Genomic DNA, 14,320 nt, shown 5'->3' with positions numbered 1-14,320 from the left:
AATTTATTTCATTAATGTTATTTAACCCGATACATCCAAAATGTTATCATTTCAACATGTAATGAATACCAAAAGAATTAATTAATAAATTAATATTTTTACATTCCTTTTTTTTTTTTTTTTTTTTGGTGCAGAGCCTTTGAAAGCCAGTTTACATTTTACGTCTCCTGCACACCCCAATTTGGACAACCACACTGCAAGTGCTTAATAGTCACATGAGGCTGGTGGCTACCATTTTGGACAGCATAGTATTACAGTGAAGCTCCAAAAAGTCCACAGTGCAGAAAAACACCTCTTTATAAAGGGAAACATTTTTCATAGTAATAAAGAACTCATTTAAAGTTTTACATTAACCTATATGTTACCTCTTTATATCTGTTTTTAATAGAACGAAGGAAGTGAGTATTAGATAGGTGTATATTTTCCCCTTTACAAACTTGTTTAGATAAATGTCTAGATCAGAAAATACTGTTTAAAATACATCCTCCACAGGGAACTATATTCAATATCCTGTGATAAACCATGATGGAAAAGAATATAAAAAAGAATGTCTATATATGTATAACTGAATCACTTTGCTGTACAGCAGAAATTAACACAACATTGTAAATCAACTCTACTTCAAAAAAAAAAAAAAATACATCCTCAAGCCAGTCTTTTCCAAGAGGCATATTCATTAAGGAAAATTTAACAACACACATGAGCAAGCAAGTGTTACTCGAGGATACAGTACTTCAGGAGGTTTTTTTTCCCCACTTGTTTGAGCAGATAATTAGTGGGTTGTGTTGTTTAGTAATTATTACTGAAGAGCTAAACACTTCTCTTCTAAAGTCTACTTTCACAAATATTAGATAAACAAACTATTAGTACTTTGAAGACGGTTTCGACGCTATCGTGATGACATTAGTACCAGGGGCCCTGGAATGCCAGAAGCCTCCCCTACCAGTCAACCCCCTTCTCCCCCTGGGCGGGCGAGTTTGCTCTACACAGGAACAGGGATACAGCAGGTATCCAAGCACCACCTGGGTAGGGCGCTAGCACCCATTATCCCAATATCAAAATTGGCCAAGGCTTGGGCAAGGAGGCTTGTGTGGTCTTCCTGTTTTCTTCACCTCACCACCCCACCGTCCCACAGCCCAACCTGTTCTGAACCTTAAGACCAGCCCACAGGGGCCCGAATCTGTGGGCCCAGACGAACTTATCCTCGCAAGCAGTGGATGATGCCGAGATGGAAAAACAGTCAGCCCCTGGGAGCCAGACCCTGCAGGGGTCAGCTTACCACAGAGGCCAGATAGAGGAAGGAACTGACCGCCTCCCAAGGGATCCTGCCCACCAGTAACCAGGACCAATAGAGGTTTGCACACTGACCAATCAGATTGGCATTTGTTCCTCTCCATGGAGCAAGAGGTGCCATGAAAGAGGAGCAGAATTCCGTTCCCCCAAGACTACCCCAAGTTTCTGATGTCAGACGGAGCTGTTATTGACCCAGGTTCCCAGAGGAACATCAGTAATCTCCGTGGAGTGAGGTACCAGACCATTTATTCAGTAAAAAACTATGATATAACCTCCTCAGAGAACTGAAGCAGGCTGTTCTTCGTTTCCCCTCGAGAAAAAAATGAGACCTGGGAGTGGGAGAGATAGCTCTGTGAGAGAGCCTGGGAAGAGTCCCTGAGATTTGCTAATCCAGAATTGTGTAACCAAGCTCTTTAAACAAAATGCTTTTAAAATAACATTATTGATCAGCAGCTCTCACGACCATACTCTGCAGTCAAAGAAGTTAAAGCATCAATCATTTGGGATTTGGTTTTTATTTGCACTTTTTCTCTAACCTCAACTCCCTTCCAAAGTTTCTTTTTTTATGAGAAAATGCATAAAAAGAGAACTAAAAACGTTTTTCCTTAAAGTATTGTGTTGCACTGAATTCTCTTCTCACCTGCATGTTTTCCCTTCAGCTCTGTGGATTTATTTTCCAGTATTCAATTCACATCAAGGATGAGTATGCACTGACTGAAAAGATAATAAATACTAACACACCAAGACACACCTAAAAGAACTGCTCTAAATGTAGTTGGTACCGATTTTATAAGGGTGGGTACTGAGCTTAGAAGACAAATGAGTGACATGTCCTGCTTTCCTGACGTTTATGCAAGCCAACTAAAGCAAGGGGAGATGCAGCAGCGAGGGAAGCTATAAAGCATGTAGCTTTTTAAATAGCTTTTGTGGGTGATACTGCAATGCTGGCATTGGTTTATTAAAAAGGATAACTAGGACATTACTACTGTTAAGGGAGATGCGCTGGAAATCTCGATTAGCCCTGATTGCTCTGTGTGTGTTTCTACTGCCACACATGACTCTGTAGTAAAAGCCTCCCTCCCTCTTGTTTCAAGGTTGGTACATATGAGCATTTCTTTTCCTCCACACTTGTAATCAATAGTATCTAGTATTCTGATTTGAGCAAACCAACTGTAGAAGAAACTTATAAGGCAATGGGAGGAATTTATCTGGGTATTTGACATTAAGGAATTGTGCACATGTTAGCTGTGATAATGTTATTGTGGTTTTAAGAGTCCTGATCTTGTAGAGATATCTATTAAAGTATAGGGATAAAGTAATGTGAGACATGAGATTTCACTTTAAAATAATTGAGTGATTTGGGGAGAAAAGGTTAGGGGTGCATAGAAAAAATAAGATTAGCCCATTTGTTGATGATAGCTAAAACTGGTTGATAGATTCATGGGGGTATATTTTGATATTCTTTCCACTTTGGTGTATGCTTGAAATTTTATATGTTTTTTTTAAGAGTACCTAGTAATCAAAGGAAAAGAAAAAAAAAAAAAAGCTCTTTCTAGGGCTTTTTTGGGAGGGCTATTATATCCCTTCTCAACTTACCATTGCCCAGAAGATATCACAGGCCATTCACTGTTAGCTCCAAGAAGAAAGGACACATCCATCCTAGTTTTCTTTAAGACTACAATCTTGACCTCTCTCTCTCGCTGTCTCAAGAGACAGATTTAGCTTTTGATCACCTCCAAGAAACAACATCCTTTAGGATATTGAAACTGACAAGAGACAGCCTACAAAATCCTATGGTTTACATTAAAAATCTGAAGACATTGCCGTGTTTTGGATCTATGGGTTAACAGAGCATGACGAAGCACACGCTCTTGATAAGAATTTAATTTAGCTGAGGTATGAAGGGATGTCTTATGAGACAAATTGGCACCAACCCCATGGAGTTTGCCATGGGGCAAAGAAGTGAGAATATAAAACAGAAGACAATTCACCATCTCTAAATTGCTCCCCCTCAAAAACTGTGGATACCTTAAAATCATCTATATCCTTTTACCCAGCAATCCCAATTCTAGGAACGTATTCTAACAAAAAACTGGGCAAGAGCCCAAAGAGATGCGTACACTGATGTTTACCACACCTTTGTTTATAACTGAAAAATAAAACAGAAAAAAACAAATGTCCATCAGTAGAAAATGGTTAAAGTATTAATTAGACACATAATGGAATTATATACAACCTTTAAAAATGCTGATGTCCGAGGTATACCATTAAGTAAAATGCTGGGTTTCAAAACAGATTTTATAAAATCATATCTTCATTTTAAAACAAAGTATGTCTCCTATAGAATACAAAAGAGCTGGAATAAACAATAAGATGTTAACAATGACGTTTTCTGGTTCATAAAATTAAAAGTGATTTTTACCTTCTCCTTCATGTTTTTCTGCATGGTCTGAGGTTTTTTCAGTGAGCATATATCAGGACGTCTGAAAAAGCTATTTCTTTTAAGACAACAACAACAAAACCATGAAGATGTCCAAAGCAGGAAAGAAGTTACCAGAGCTAGACAGAGGTCAAAGGTAAAAATCCAAGCAAATAACCCAGGCTCGGACATCTGACAGCCTAGGAGGGTCAGCATTCTTTCACTTCTTTCAAAAGACATCTTGTACCGAGCAACTACTCTATTCCAGCTACTAGGCCAGGACTTGCAGATGGAAACGAATGGCACACACTTCCTGCCCTCCAAGTGGTTTAGTCTAACTGGGGGAAAGGACACTTATACACAAATAAATGAAACGCAGTAGTGGGGGAGGTCTGACAGGAGTCCTGCGTGGTGCAAGGGGTGCGGGGAAGAAGCATCTAACCTGGCCAGGGTGGCGGCAGGGAGGGGGAGAGGAGCTGGTCAGAAAAGCGTTCAGAAGAGGCACCATGGGATGAGATTCTAAAGGCGAGTGGATGTCGCCATGTGGGTACACTTTGAGGACGGTCATCCCAGGCGTGTGGGATGTGGGCAGCTGTGGCAGCGAAGGGCAGACACTGAGAAGCCTAATATTTTAGGGGAGCAGAAGCCCAGATGTAACATGGGGTTGGGGGTGAGGTTAGGAAGGTAGGTAGGCCCGGGGGATGGAGGTCTCGAATGCCCCCACTGAAGCATCTGGGTTCCAAATGAGCAAGACTCTCTCCCTTTTTTTTTGGCCGTGCCATGTGGCATGCAGGATCTTAGTTCCCCAACCAGGGGCTGAACCCTGCAGTGGAAGCGTGGAGTCTTAACCACTGGACCACCAGGGAAGTCCCAAGACTCTCTTCTTGATCAAACTTTAGTCAGGCTCCTCTGAGCCCTCTTCTCAACTGGGCCTTGACCTTGGACTTCCATGCCTGTCCTTGCAGAGTCCAGTTTGAGCAAGACTCCTGCTAAGGCAGTTGAGAGAGAATCCCCCCCACTGTCAATATCTAATCACCCTCGATACCGCAATACTTGTATCTTAAGACCTTGATATCTGGCCTGCCTGCAGCAAGAATCCTATTAGGTCAGTTCAGCAAGAATCCCCCTTACCTTTCATGTCCCCTCTCAGTGACTGTCCATCCACCTACCCCCCCACCAACCTGCTCCACTTGTACTTGAAATTGAGCCTGATTTCTCTTCCCTATTGCAGTACTATCGACCCCCTACTACAGTAGTCTTCCTTACTATCTTTACAAGTGTGAGAATAATTTTTTCTTTAACACAACCTGAAGGTACCAGGGCACCTGTGAAGGGTCTAGGGCTTTCCCCAGATTAGTCAGTCTGACAAGTGTGCAGAGAAATAACCATTGTGGGTCTTACAACAGTGTACATTTTCTGAACCAGGCACCGTACTTGGCAATCTACACACATTAGCTCATGTAACTGTCACAAGATGGAGAGTGTGATTATCCCCATTTCACAGGCCGGGAAACTGAAACAGCGTGGTGTAGCAATTTGTCCAAGTTCATAAAGCTAAGAAGTCGCAGAGCTGGGAAATGATGGTCCTGGGCTGTCTGCCTCACGTCCAGGTTTGGTGCTGGGGATAGTAAGATGAATCTAAAACTCTATTTTCTCCCAAGCTCTGCAATATTTGCAAATAACCACAAACTCAACATCTCTCTTCCTACTAAAAGGGACTTGGTTGATGTGCAGCAAATGGGTTAAGGGAGGAGCTTTCTCAGCCACAAAAATAGGACTCTAGGGAAAACCTGAGAGAAATCAGGTGAAATTGAATCTGTCAGGGAGCTTTTTTTTTTTTTTTTTAACTCAAGAGAAACCATTAGGGAGGATGTAGTTTTGTTTTTGCTTATGTAACAAGTAGACACGGGTGAGAAACCTGAGGCCGGTACTAAAGGGAACCCAAAGGTGGGGGAGGTTTCCTATTCTGAAGGGAGGAGAAAAGCCAAGGATGCAAAACACTGTCATTAAACAGGGGAGTTAGGCCAAACAAGCACAGGTGGAAGCAGAGGGAAATCCCCAGTGATGCCCAAGTTATTTAAAGAAATGCAGAAATTGGCATTTAGGGAGACTTGATTCCAGGCAGGGAACAGGGGAAGACAGAACTGTCAATCAAGATACACTTACTAGGGGGCTTCCCTGGTGGCGCAGTGGTTGAGCATCTGCCTGCCAATGCAGGGGACACGGGTTCGAGCCCTGGTCTGGGAAGATCCCACATGCCGCGGAGCAACTAGGCCCGTGAGCCACAACTACTGAGCCTGCGCGTCTGGAGCCTGTGCTCCGCAACAAGAGAGGCCGCGACAGTGAGAGGCCCGCGCACCGCGATGAAGAGTGGCCCCCACTCGCCGCAACTAGAGAAAGCCCTCGCACAGAAACGAAGACCCAACACAGCCAAATAAATAAATAAATAAATAAATAAATAAATAAATAAAATTTTAAAAAAAAGATACACTTACTAAGCAACAAGAAAATGACAGTAAAGGGGACAAAGACGTAAAACAACAGCTCCTGCTTCTCAGAAGCTTGCAATTTACATGAGGAGGATATACACGCCCATGCGCGTGCACACACCTATGTGTGATCATTGCAGATGATAGGAACAGCTGATATAGTCTATGAGTAAACGGAACCTGAGCTCTGCCTTCCAATGGTTAGGAATTCCACAGGTAAGAGGAAAAGAGTGGCTATTCCAAGCAGAATGGGGTGAACCAGTTCCTAGGAAATGAGGATGCAAGAAGGGTTTTCAGGAGCTAGCCAGAGTTAAAGGCAGTAATTTGGGGGGGCAAGGCTAATTCTGAAAATGAGGAAAATTAAAAGGGGAATAGGAAACGTGGGAGATAATTAGCATTTATTGAGCATTTTCTCTGTGCTAGACTCTGTTTTGACCACTTCATTTCATCCCAACGACCCTGTGAGATAAGTAATTATCTCCACCTTAAATATGACCAAACTGAGGCCCAGGAAAGCTAAGCAACTTGAAAAATGCCCCACAGAGAGCTAGTGAATCCACACTCCGTTCTGTCTGACTCTCCCCCCTGCCTCTACCAACCCCAGTCATTTACGTTGCACTGACTGTGTGCTCACCACCAACATGAGTGGCCTCCAGTGATACTTGCCAGATTATAGCTACTCTCCTGTGTTCACTCATTCCAGGGTTTCAGAGGGTAGGTTTGCAGGAAACCACTAAGTCACCTAAACATGTAACATCTCATGTAAACATCTCTGAATTTAGGGCACAAGAGAATGAAGGACTGATATATCTTGACACTACTAAACACTACTGTTAGTATTCACTAGACACAGTGACTGAATACATTCTTTAAAAGTCTGGCTTAAAATGTTACCACTTTTAGGTGGGAACACAAAATAGTACAACCACTTTGGAAAACGGGCAATTTCTTAGAGTTAAACATATAGTTACAATATGATCTATTGTAGTAATCCCACTCCTGGGTGTTTACCCAAGAGAAATAAAAAATTTATACTCACACAAGAACCTATATTCAAAGGTTTATAACAGCTTTATTCATAATCATGCCAGATTGGAAACAACACAAATGTCCTTCAACAGGTGAATGGATAAACAAACTGTGACAAACTTGTATAAAGGAATACCACTAAGCAATAAAAAGGAATGAAGTATTGATACATGCAACATCAACCTAAACCTCAAAGGACCCAAGCTCAAAAAGATACTTAAGTTTATGATTCCATTTTTATATAAACAATTTGGAAAGGCAAACATTATACAGAGGAAGAACAGATAAGTGGTTGCCAAGGGTTAAGAGAGGGGAGAAGGTTTGATTACAGAGGCGGGGCATGAGCACTTTTTTTTTTTTTGGAGTGATGAAATTGTTTTGTATCTTGAGTATGGTATGTGGAGGCAGAATAATGGCTCAAAAGATGTCCACACTAATCCCTGGAATCTGTGAATATGTGAAAGTTACAGGATAAAAGGAATTTTGCAGATGGAATTAAGATTGCTAATCAGCTGCCCTTATATCAGGGAGATTATCCCAGATTATCTGGCTGGGCTCACTGTAACCAAGTGGGCCCTGAAAAGTGGAAGAGGGAGGCAGAGGAGTCAGTGAGAGAGACAAGCCATGGAAGAAGAGGCAGGAGAAATTTGAAGCATGAGAGAGAATCAACCCACTGCTGGCTCCTAAGGTAGAGGAAGGGGGCCATGTGGCCAGGACCTGCGAGTGGCCTCTAGAAGCTAAGAACAGCCCAGGCCTACAGCCAGCAAGGGGATGGGGACCTCAGTCCTACAACCACAAGGAACTGAATTCTGCCAACAACCTGAATGAGCAAAGAAATGAATTTTCTCCCAGACCCTCCAGAAAAGAACATGGCCCTGACAACACCTTGGTCTTGACCTTGTGAGACTCTAAACAGAGAAACCAGCTGACTTGATAGACTTCTGATTGTCGACTGAAAAAAAAAAAGCACAACCTAAAAGCTGAGAAATATGTTTTATTTAGGGCATTTACTGAGGACTATAGCCCGGGATGGCAGCCTCTCAGATAGCTCTGAGGGACTGTTCCAAAGAGGTAAGGGAGGAGCCGGGATATACAGGAGTTTTTGCAGGGGAAAAAAACAAAACAAAACAAAACAAAACTATGTAGTGTAACATCAAAAGATTACTGCTAATCACAACAAACAGACATCTCAAGTTAATGATTTTAGTGCTTTTCTATGTATGGGAAGATGAAAGAGTGTGGGCTAAGGAAAACATTCCTTTGATATGCATCTTAACTATCTAGGTCCAGTATTCTGTTTTTCTCTGTCCTGAATTCCCCTCAGGGTGCACCATCAATGGCAGGCGACATCCTTTGTCCACATGACCTATGGAAGCTGTGTGATAATAAACTTGTATCATTTTTAAGCCTTTAAATTTGTTGTAATTTGTTACAGCAGCAACAGAAAACTAATACAGCATAGCTACACAGCTCTATGTATTTTTCACACCCCTACAATAGAACTCCACATCAAAAAGAGTGACTTTACTCTGTATAAATTTTAAAGGAAAATATTCTTGCTTTAAAAGACCATTGCTATGGACAAAAAGAAAAGTTCTAGCCATATTTCTTCACATCTTCAGCCCATAATCTCCACAACGATAACTCAGGCTTGGAATTTGGTCTCTGTCCTGGCCCCTGCCTTCCCTGCCCATCCACTGCCCAGAACTAATCTAAGCTCCTACAGCCTGAGGCCACTTTCCACCCGAAGGCCAGCTCAGGGTTTATAGCTAATATTTTGCTTTGGCTTTCAAACAAGTCAAAACTTACATTGCCCCAGGGAAAGCACCCATGGTTAACAACACCTGCTTTCCCAGGATTGCAAACAAGAGGAAAGCCCAAAACTGAAGGGTATAAGTCCATTTCAAAGAACCTCACTGAGAACTCTCTAAGACAGAGTTCCATCAATACAGATGCATCAAAACCAATAGGCAGGGCTTCCCTGGTGGCGCAGCGGTTAAGAATCCGCCTGCCAGTGCAGGGGACACAGGTTCGAGCCCTGGTCCGGGAAGATCCCACATGCCACGGAGCAACCAAGCCCGTGAGCCACAACTACTGAGCCTGCGCTCTGGAGCCCGTGCTGCGCAACAAGAGAAGCCACTGCAATGAAGAGTAGCCCCCGCTCGCCGCAACTAGAGAAAGCCTGCCTGCAGCAACAAAGGCCCAACGCAGCCAAAAATAAATAAAAAATAAACAAACAAACAAAAAACCAATAGGCAGAGCTCAAAGTAATGGATGACTCGCGCGGATTCTTAGCAGCTAATGGAGGAGTATTCTGAGAAATGCTGTAGATACAATATTTTTCTCTGAAGAATTAACATGGAGTCCCTAGACCCGCCCCCCACTTCTAGCTCATCATGAGTGTCATTAGCGCTCCTAATTTTTAACAAAGCTGGGTACAGTTCTTTCCCAATTTTCTTATAACATTTAAGTGTATTATATGCTCTCTTACCAGGCCTGCTCAAAGGAATAGCACATCTCTTTAAACTTATTTTCTAACTACCCCCGACAGCCTACAGTCAATTAAAAGTCCATGAAATCAGTTAAATACATCAGAGTTAAGATTTCTAGACTCAACAAAGAGATAAATAAATATTTATTAAGTGCCTTCTATGGGCAAGGCCCTGGGAAGTACAAAGAAGCAAAACATGGATGGGCCTTGTCTCTACACATGCCTTACAATGTCATTAAACATATGATCAAAATTAATAATAATCTAAGGCAAAAAAATCATGAGATCACATACAAAATAAATGCTACAAGAGTTCATAGTGGGAAGAGACTGTGGCTGGAGCAGTCAGGGAAAGAAAGCTCTGCACAGGATCTGGGAAGGGGGGGCGGGGGGGGCGGGAAAGCAAGAATGGTAGAGATAATCCCTCCAAGAGAGGACATTTCTTAAAAAAGAAAAATCTAGGAACTCTACCTGCAAAATCTCCCTCTTAGCATACATCTCCACCAGAAATGAACAAGACTTTAAAGGAAATAAAATCACCCCAGTTTCAAAAACAAATAGAATGTCTGGGATTCTGAATTTGTACTCACAGATAACTGCCCAGAAATTCATTCTTCACTCATCTCTCTTGGGAGTGAAGGTGACATTTCTGGATGGCTCTGGGCTTCTTTGGTCATCCCCACAACCTCTGTCCCTGCAAGCAAGGAAGGGAATGCCCACCTAAGGCAGTCTCCACCTGCAACTGAGCCATGTGGGATGGTTCCTACTGAATTGACTTGGGAGCCATTCTACTTGGTATACAAAGTGTGATACAGGCTGCCAGAACTGTCACTTCCTTTAGTTACATATTATTAATTAGGAATGGGAAGGGTCCTAGCACATGCCAACCGAAGTCCCAGCACCCTTCAGCATCTGGCAGTCTTCTGTTCTGTACCACACTCACTGAAAGATGTGTAAAACAGTGTTCATAGCAGCTCCATCCATAAGAGCCCCAAAGTGGAAACTATACAAACAGTTACTACCAAACAGTTACTAGATAAATAAACTGTGGTATATTCATATAATGAGATACTACAGAACAATGAGGATAAACAAACTGCAGCTACACACCACAACATGGATGAATTTGACAAGCGTAATGTTGAGCGCAAGAACTCACACACAGAAGTGAACATACTGTATGGTTTTATGTAGATAAAGCTTAAAAAAAAAAAAAAACTAAACTAAACTAATCTATGGCATTAGAAGTCAGAATAGTAGTTACCCTGAGGCAGAGGGAGTCAGTGACTGGGAGGGACACTAGGGAGAATTCTGCAGTCCTGAAAATGTCTGTTTCTTAGTCGAAGAGGTGGTTACAAGGGAGTGTTTATTTTAAAAAAATCATCAAGCTGTACACTTATGAAAACACTTTTCTATATGAATGCTTTATTTCAAAGAAAAATTTATCTTAAAGAAAACTGAAAACTCTCTGTTGTATTAAAGGATTATAGTAAGAGACTTCCCTGGTGGGGCAGTGGTTAAGCATTCACCCGCCAATTCAGGGGACACGGGTTCGAACCCTGGTCCGGGAAGATCCCACATGCCACGGAGCAGCTAAGCCCGTGTGCCACAACTACTGAGGCTGCGTGCCACAACTACTGAACGCTGCGCACCTAGAGCCCGTGCTCCGCAACGAGAAGCCACCGCAATGAGAACCCCGCGCACCGCAACGAAGAGTAGCCCCCGCTCGCCACACCTAGAGAAAGCCCGTGTGCAGCAACGAACACCCAATGCAGCCAAAATTAATAAATAAATAAAAATTTTTAAAAAAAGGATTATAGTAAGATGATCAAAAATGTTAATTTACAGTTGAAGAGCTACATGTGTATTCACATCCACAATCTTTTGTTTAATATACTTCTTTTATATGGTGACTTTGTTTTACTTTATTCACTCAATAACATGAATATGTAGACGGGAATTAAATATATACTCATAGTAGTGTCAAAATTAAAGAGTAACTGTAAGATTGAGGATCTCTGCCTTGCACACAGATCAAAGGGATGATTTATTATTCCACTTCATTAGTCCTGGTATATCACCCTTAGAAGATGGAGGAAGAGGAGGAAGAGGAAGAAGGAAAAGGAGAAGGAGGAGAAGGGGCAGGAGGAGAAGGAGGAAAAAGGGAAGAAACAACTTCAGCTTTTCTTTGAAACCTCTGAAAAAAATAGGGTCATCAGAACATGTTCTAGGGCTGCACAATTATTTGTTAAAAAATTGTTACAAGACAAGGGGCAGGGACTAGATGTCCCCAGTAACTCCCACCCTATCTAAACCATAGCGTGGCTCAGGAAATAGCAAATCAGACTATAGGCTGACCCTAGCTTAGAGGTGTATCCAACACCTCTGCCCCATCTGCCCCATGTACTGGCCATAGATATGTCACTATCCCATGTCTGCCTTTAAGTATAGAATTTTCCTCCTCATCAATAATTGTAGCATACATCTTTTCTTCAATTTAACACTAAGCAGATAGAAAACCCCTCTTTCCTGCCCTCTTAGGTCAGCTCTCAGAGTGAACGACCATCCCCATAGCATTTGGAGGTCACGGTTTTCTGATGACTGTGAAAACTGGGAGGAGAGAAGAGGGCGTCAAGAGGAGCTGCCTTCCTAAGGCAGGTACAAGATGAAGCCCTGAGGCCAGAGCCTTGCCTCCGTTCCCCTGGCGCGCAGAGCGCCTGTCTTCCGGTTCAGCCAGCACCTGCTAGTCCCCGGGTCCCTTACCAGGGACTGCGGCACAACCTTGGCGAAGATGCTGGGACTGCTTGGGCCGGCAAATGTCGGCCTCTGCTGCTTAAGAAAGGCCGGGCTGACTCGGGCAGAGACCCTAAGTAAATTGTCACCTGTCAATCACTTGACCTAAATACACCAGCCCCTGGGGGAAATAGGAGGGAGGGGGTTAGTCGGAGCATGCTCAGTAAACGGGATGACATCACTTAATCAATGCTGAGGCCGGGAAGGCTGCATCAGCAGCCTCGAGCAGGCTGCCAGGAACGTGTCAGCAGGGATCGGGAGGCTCCCATTAACTCGGTCCCTCCCCACGCGACTCGCATACAAAGAGGGCACCATCAGCTACACACGCTGGGGCCAGCGGAGGGGGAAGGGCGGTGGAGCGGGGGGAGGCTGGCTTATTTCATTTGACATATTCCTTTAAGAACTAAAACCCAATGGTATTCCCTCCCCCCACCAGCAGCCCCGCTGCAGAAATAGAGCCAAGTCTGCGGAGGTGAGGGAAGGGGGGAGGGGTAACGTGGGAAGGGAGACCAAGAGGGAGGGGGACCCCAGCCACACAAAGTAACTTCTTTGGGCACAGAGGCTATTTGGTTGCGCCCCGGACCCCCAGCCCCACAGTCGTGGGCGCACAGCCTCCTCTCCACCCAGCGTGAAGCACACCCGAGGGTCTGCGGACACCAGGTGGGGGTCGCCCTATTGCGGAAGGGTCGGAACCGAGGTCCAAGCCAGGGCAACCTGGGTTGAGAGCAAGCAGGAGGAGACACCAAGGCCATCAGTGTTCCCCCATCCCCCGCCTTCCGCGTGCAGAGCAAGGAGGAACGCCGCGGGGAGCCAATTCTGCACAGCTGTGGGAGCTCCCGGCCGAGGCTAGGATTTTTCCAGTACCTTTTTCTTTCACCAAGCTCGTGAGAAGAGGCAAAGTGTTCGATAAATTGAACCAACGCCTGGAATCATTTGTGGGTTACACGTGGGCTTGAGGGTAACCTGAACACACTACCCACGCGGTGTGGCCAGGGCGGGGAACAATGGGCCCACTCGGGCCCGCACCCCAATAACAATGGCGGCGCCGAACCCTTCCTCGCCCCCCACCCCGACCCCCGCCGCCTGGGGCCCGCCCCATGGTCCCCAGTCGACCCTCCACCGGCCCAGGGGGGAAATACAGGGTTGGGGGGAGGGGATTTCTCGTCAAGTCCACCCTAGAGGGCAGCCCCGAGGGGATGTCCGAAGGGGTAGCCCGAGCATCTCTGCCTTATCTGGGGCGTCGGGGCTGCGGCGCGAAACAGCAGGGGAGGTCATACTTCCCAGCCACTTACCCCGATCACCACGGTCTCATCGCCTTTAAATTTGGGGATGAATTTGTCCCCGCGGAGGATCTCAGCTTCGTTGAGTGGCCGGAACCGGCACATCACTTTGATGCTGCATTCGGCTGGATCCGCCATCTCTGCCAGCGGCAGAGGGAAGGGGCGCGGGGATGGGCGGGGGGACGGGGTTCCGCACAACTAGGGAGGTGGTCGAGAACCGCACCGCCCGCAGCGAGGCCGCCTCCCGCAGCCTCCGACGAAGCTTCTCAGCAGGTCATCGCGAACTCGGCGGGCTGGGCAGCTGTCGCCGCTCCGAGACCTGGTAGGTGGGCAGTCTATCAACCTTTGGGCCGTCCGGCTGCACACCTGCCTTCCCTGGCCCTGCCCTGGCCCTGCGCTGCGTCCCGGGCCCACCTGCCCAGGACCACGCGGCGGGCGGACGAGGCGATGCGCAGGGAGCAAGCCTCTCCCGGCTCAGACCTCCCGGGCTCCTGCGAGCTCAGCCATCCTGCATCAGCACCAGCGC

General features: G+C 45.1%; 1 protein-coding gene across 1 annotated transcript in view; it reads right to left on the bottom strand.

Annotated features, from left to right (window-relative positions):
- Positions 1 to 13,932, bottom strand: part of KIF5C (kinesin family member 5C) — a 172,612-nt gene extending 158,680 nt beyond the window's left edge. Inside the window, exon 1 of the mRNA XM_059927129.1 lies at positions 13,807 to 13,932. Within this exon, the coding sequence (XP_059783112.1) occupies positions 13,807 to 13,932 (126 nt within the window). The remainder of the gene's footprint in view (positions 1 to 13,806) is intronic.
- Positions 13,933 to 14,320: the final 388 nt, after the last annotated feature.

Source organism: Balaenoptera ricei, chromosome 7 (genome assembly GCF_028023285.1).
Source record: "Balaenoptera ricei isolate mBalRic1 chromosome 7, mBalRic1.hap2, whole genome shotgun sequence".
Lineage (NCBI taxonomy): Eukaryota > Metazoa > Chordata > Mammalia > Artiodactyla > Balaenopteridae > Balaenoptera > Balaenoptera ricei.
This window is presented reverse-complemented; position numbering and strand designations above follow the sequence as displayed.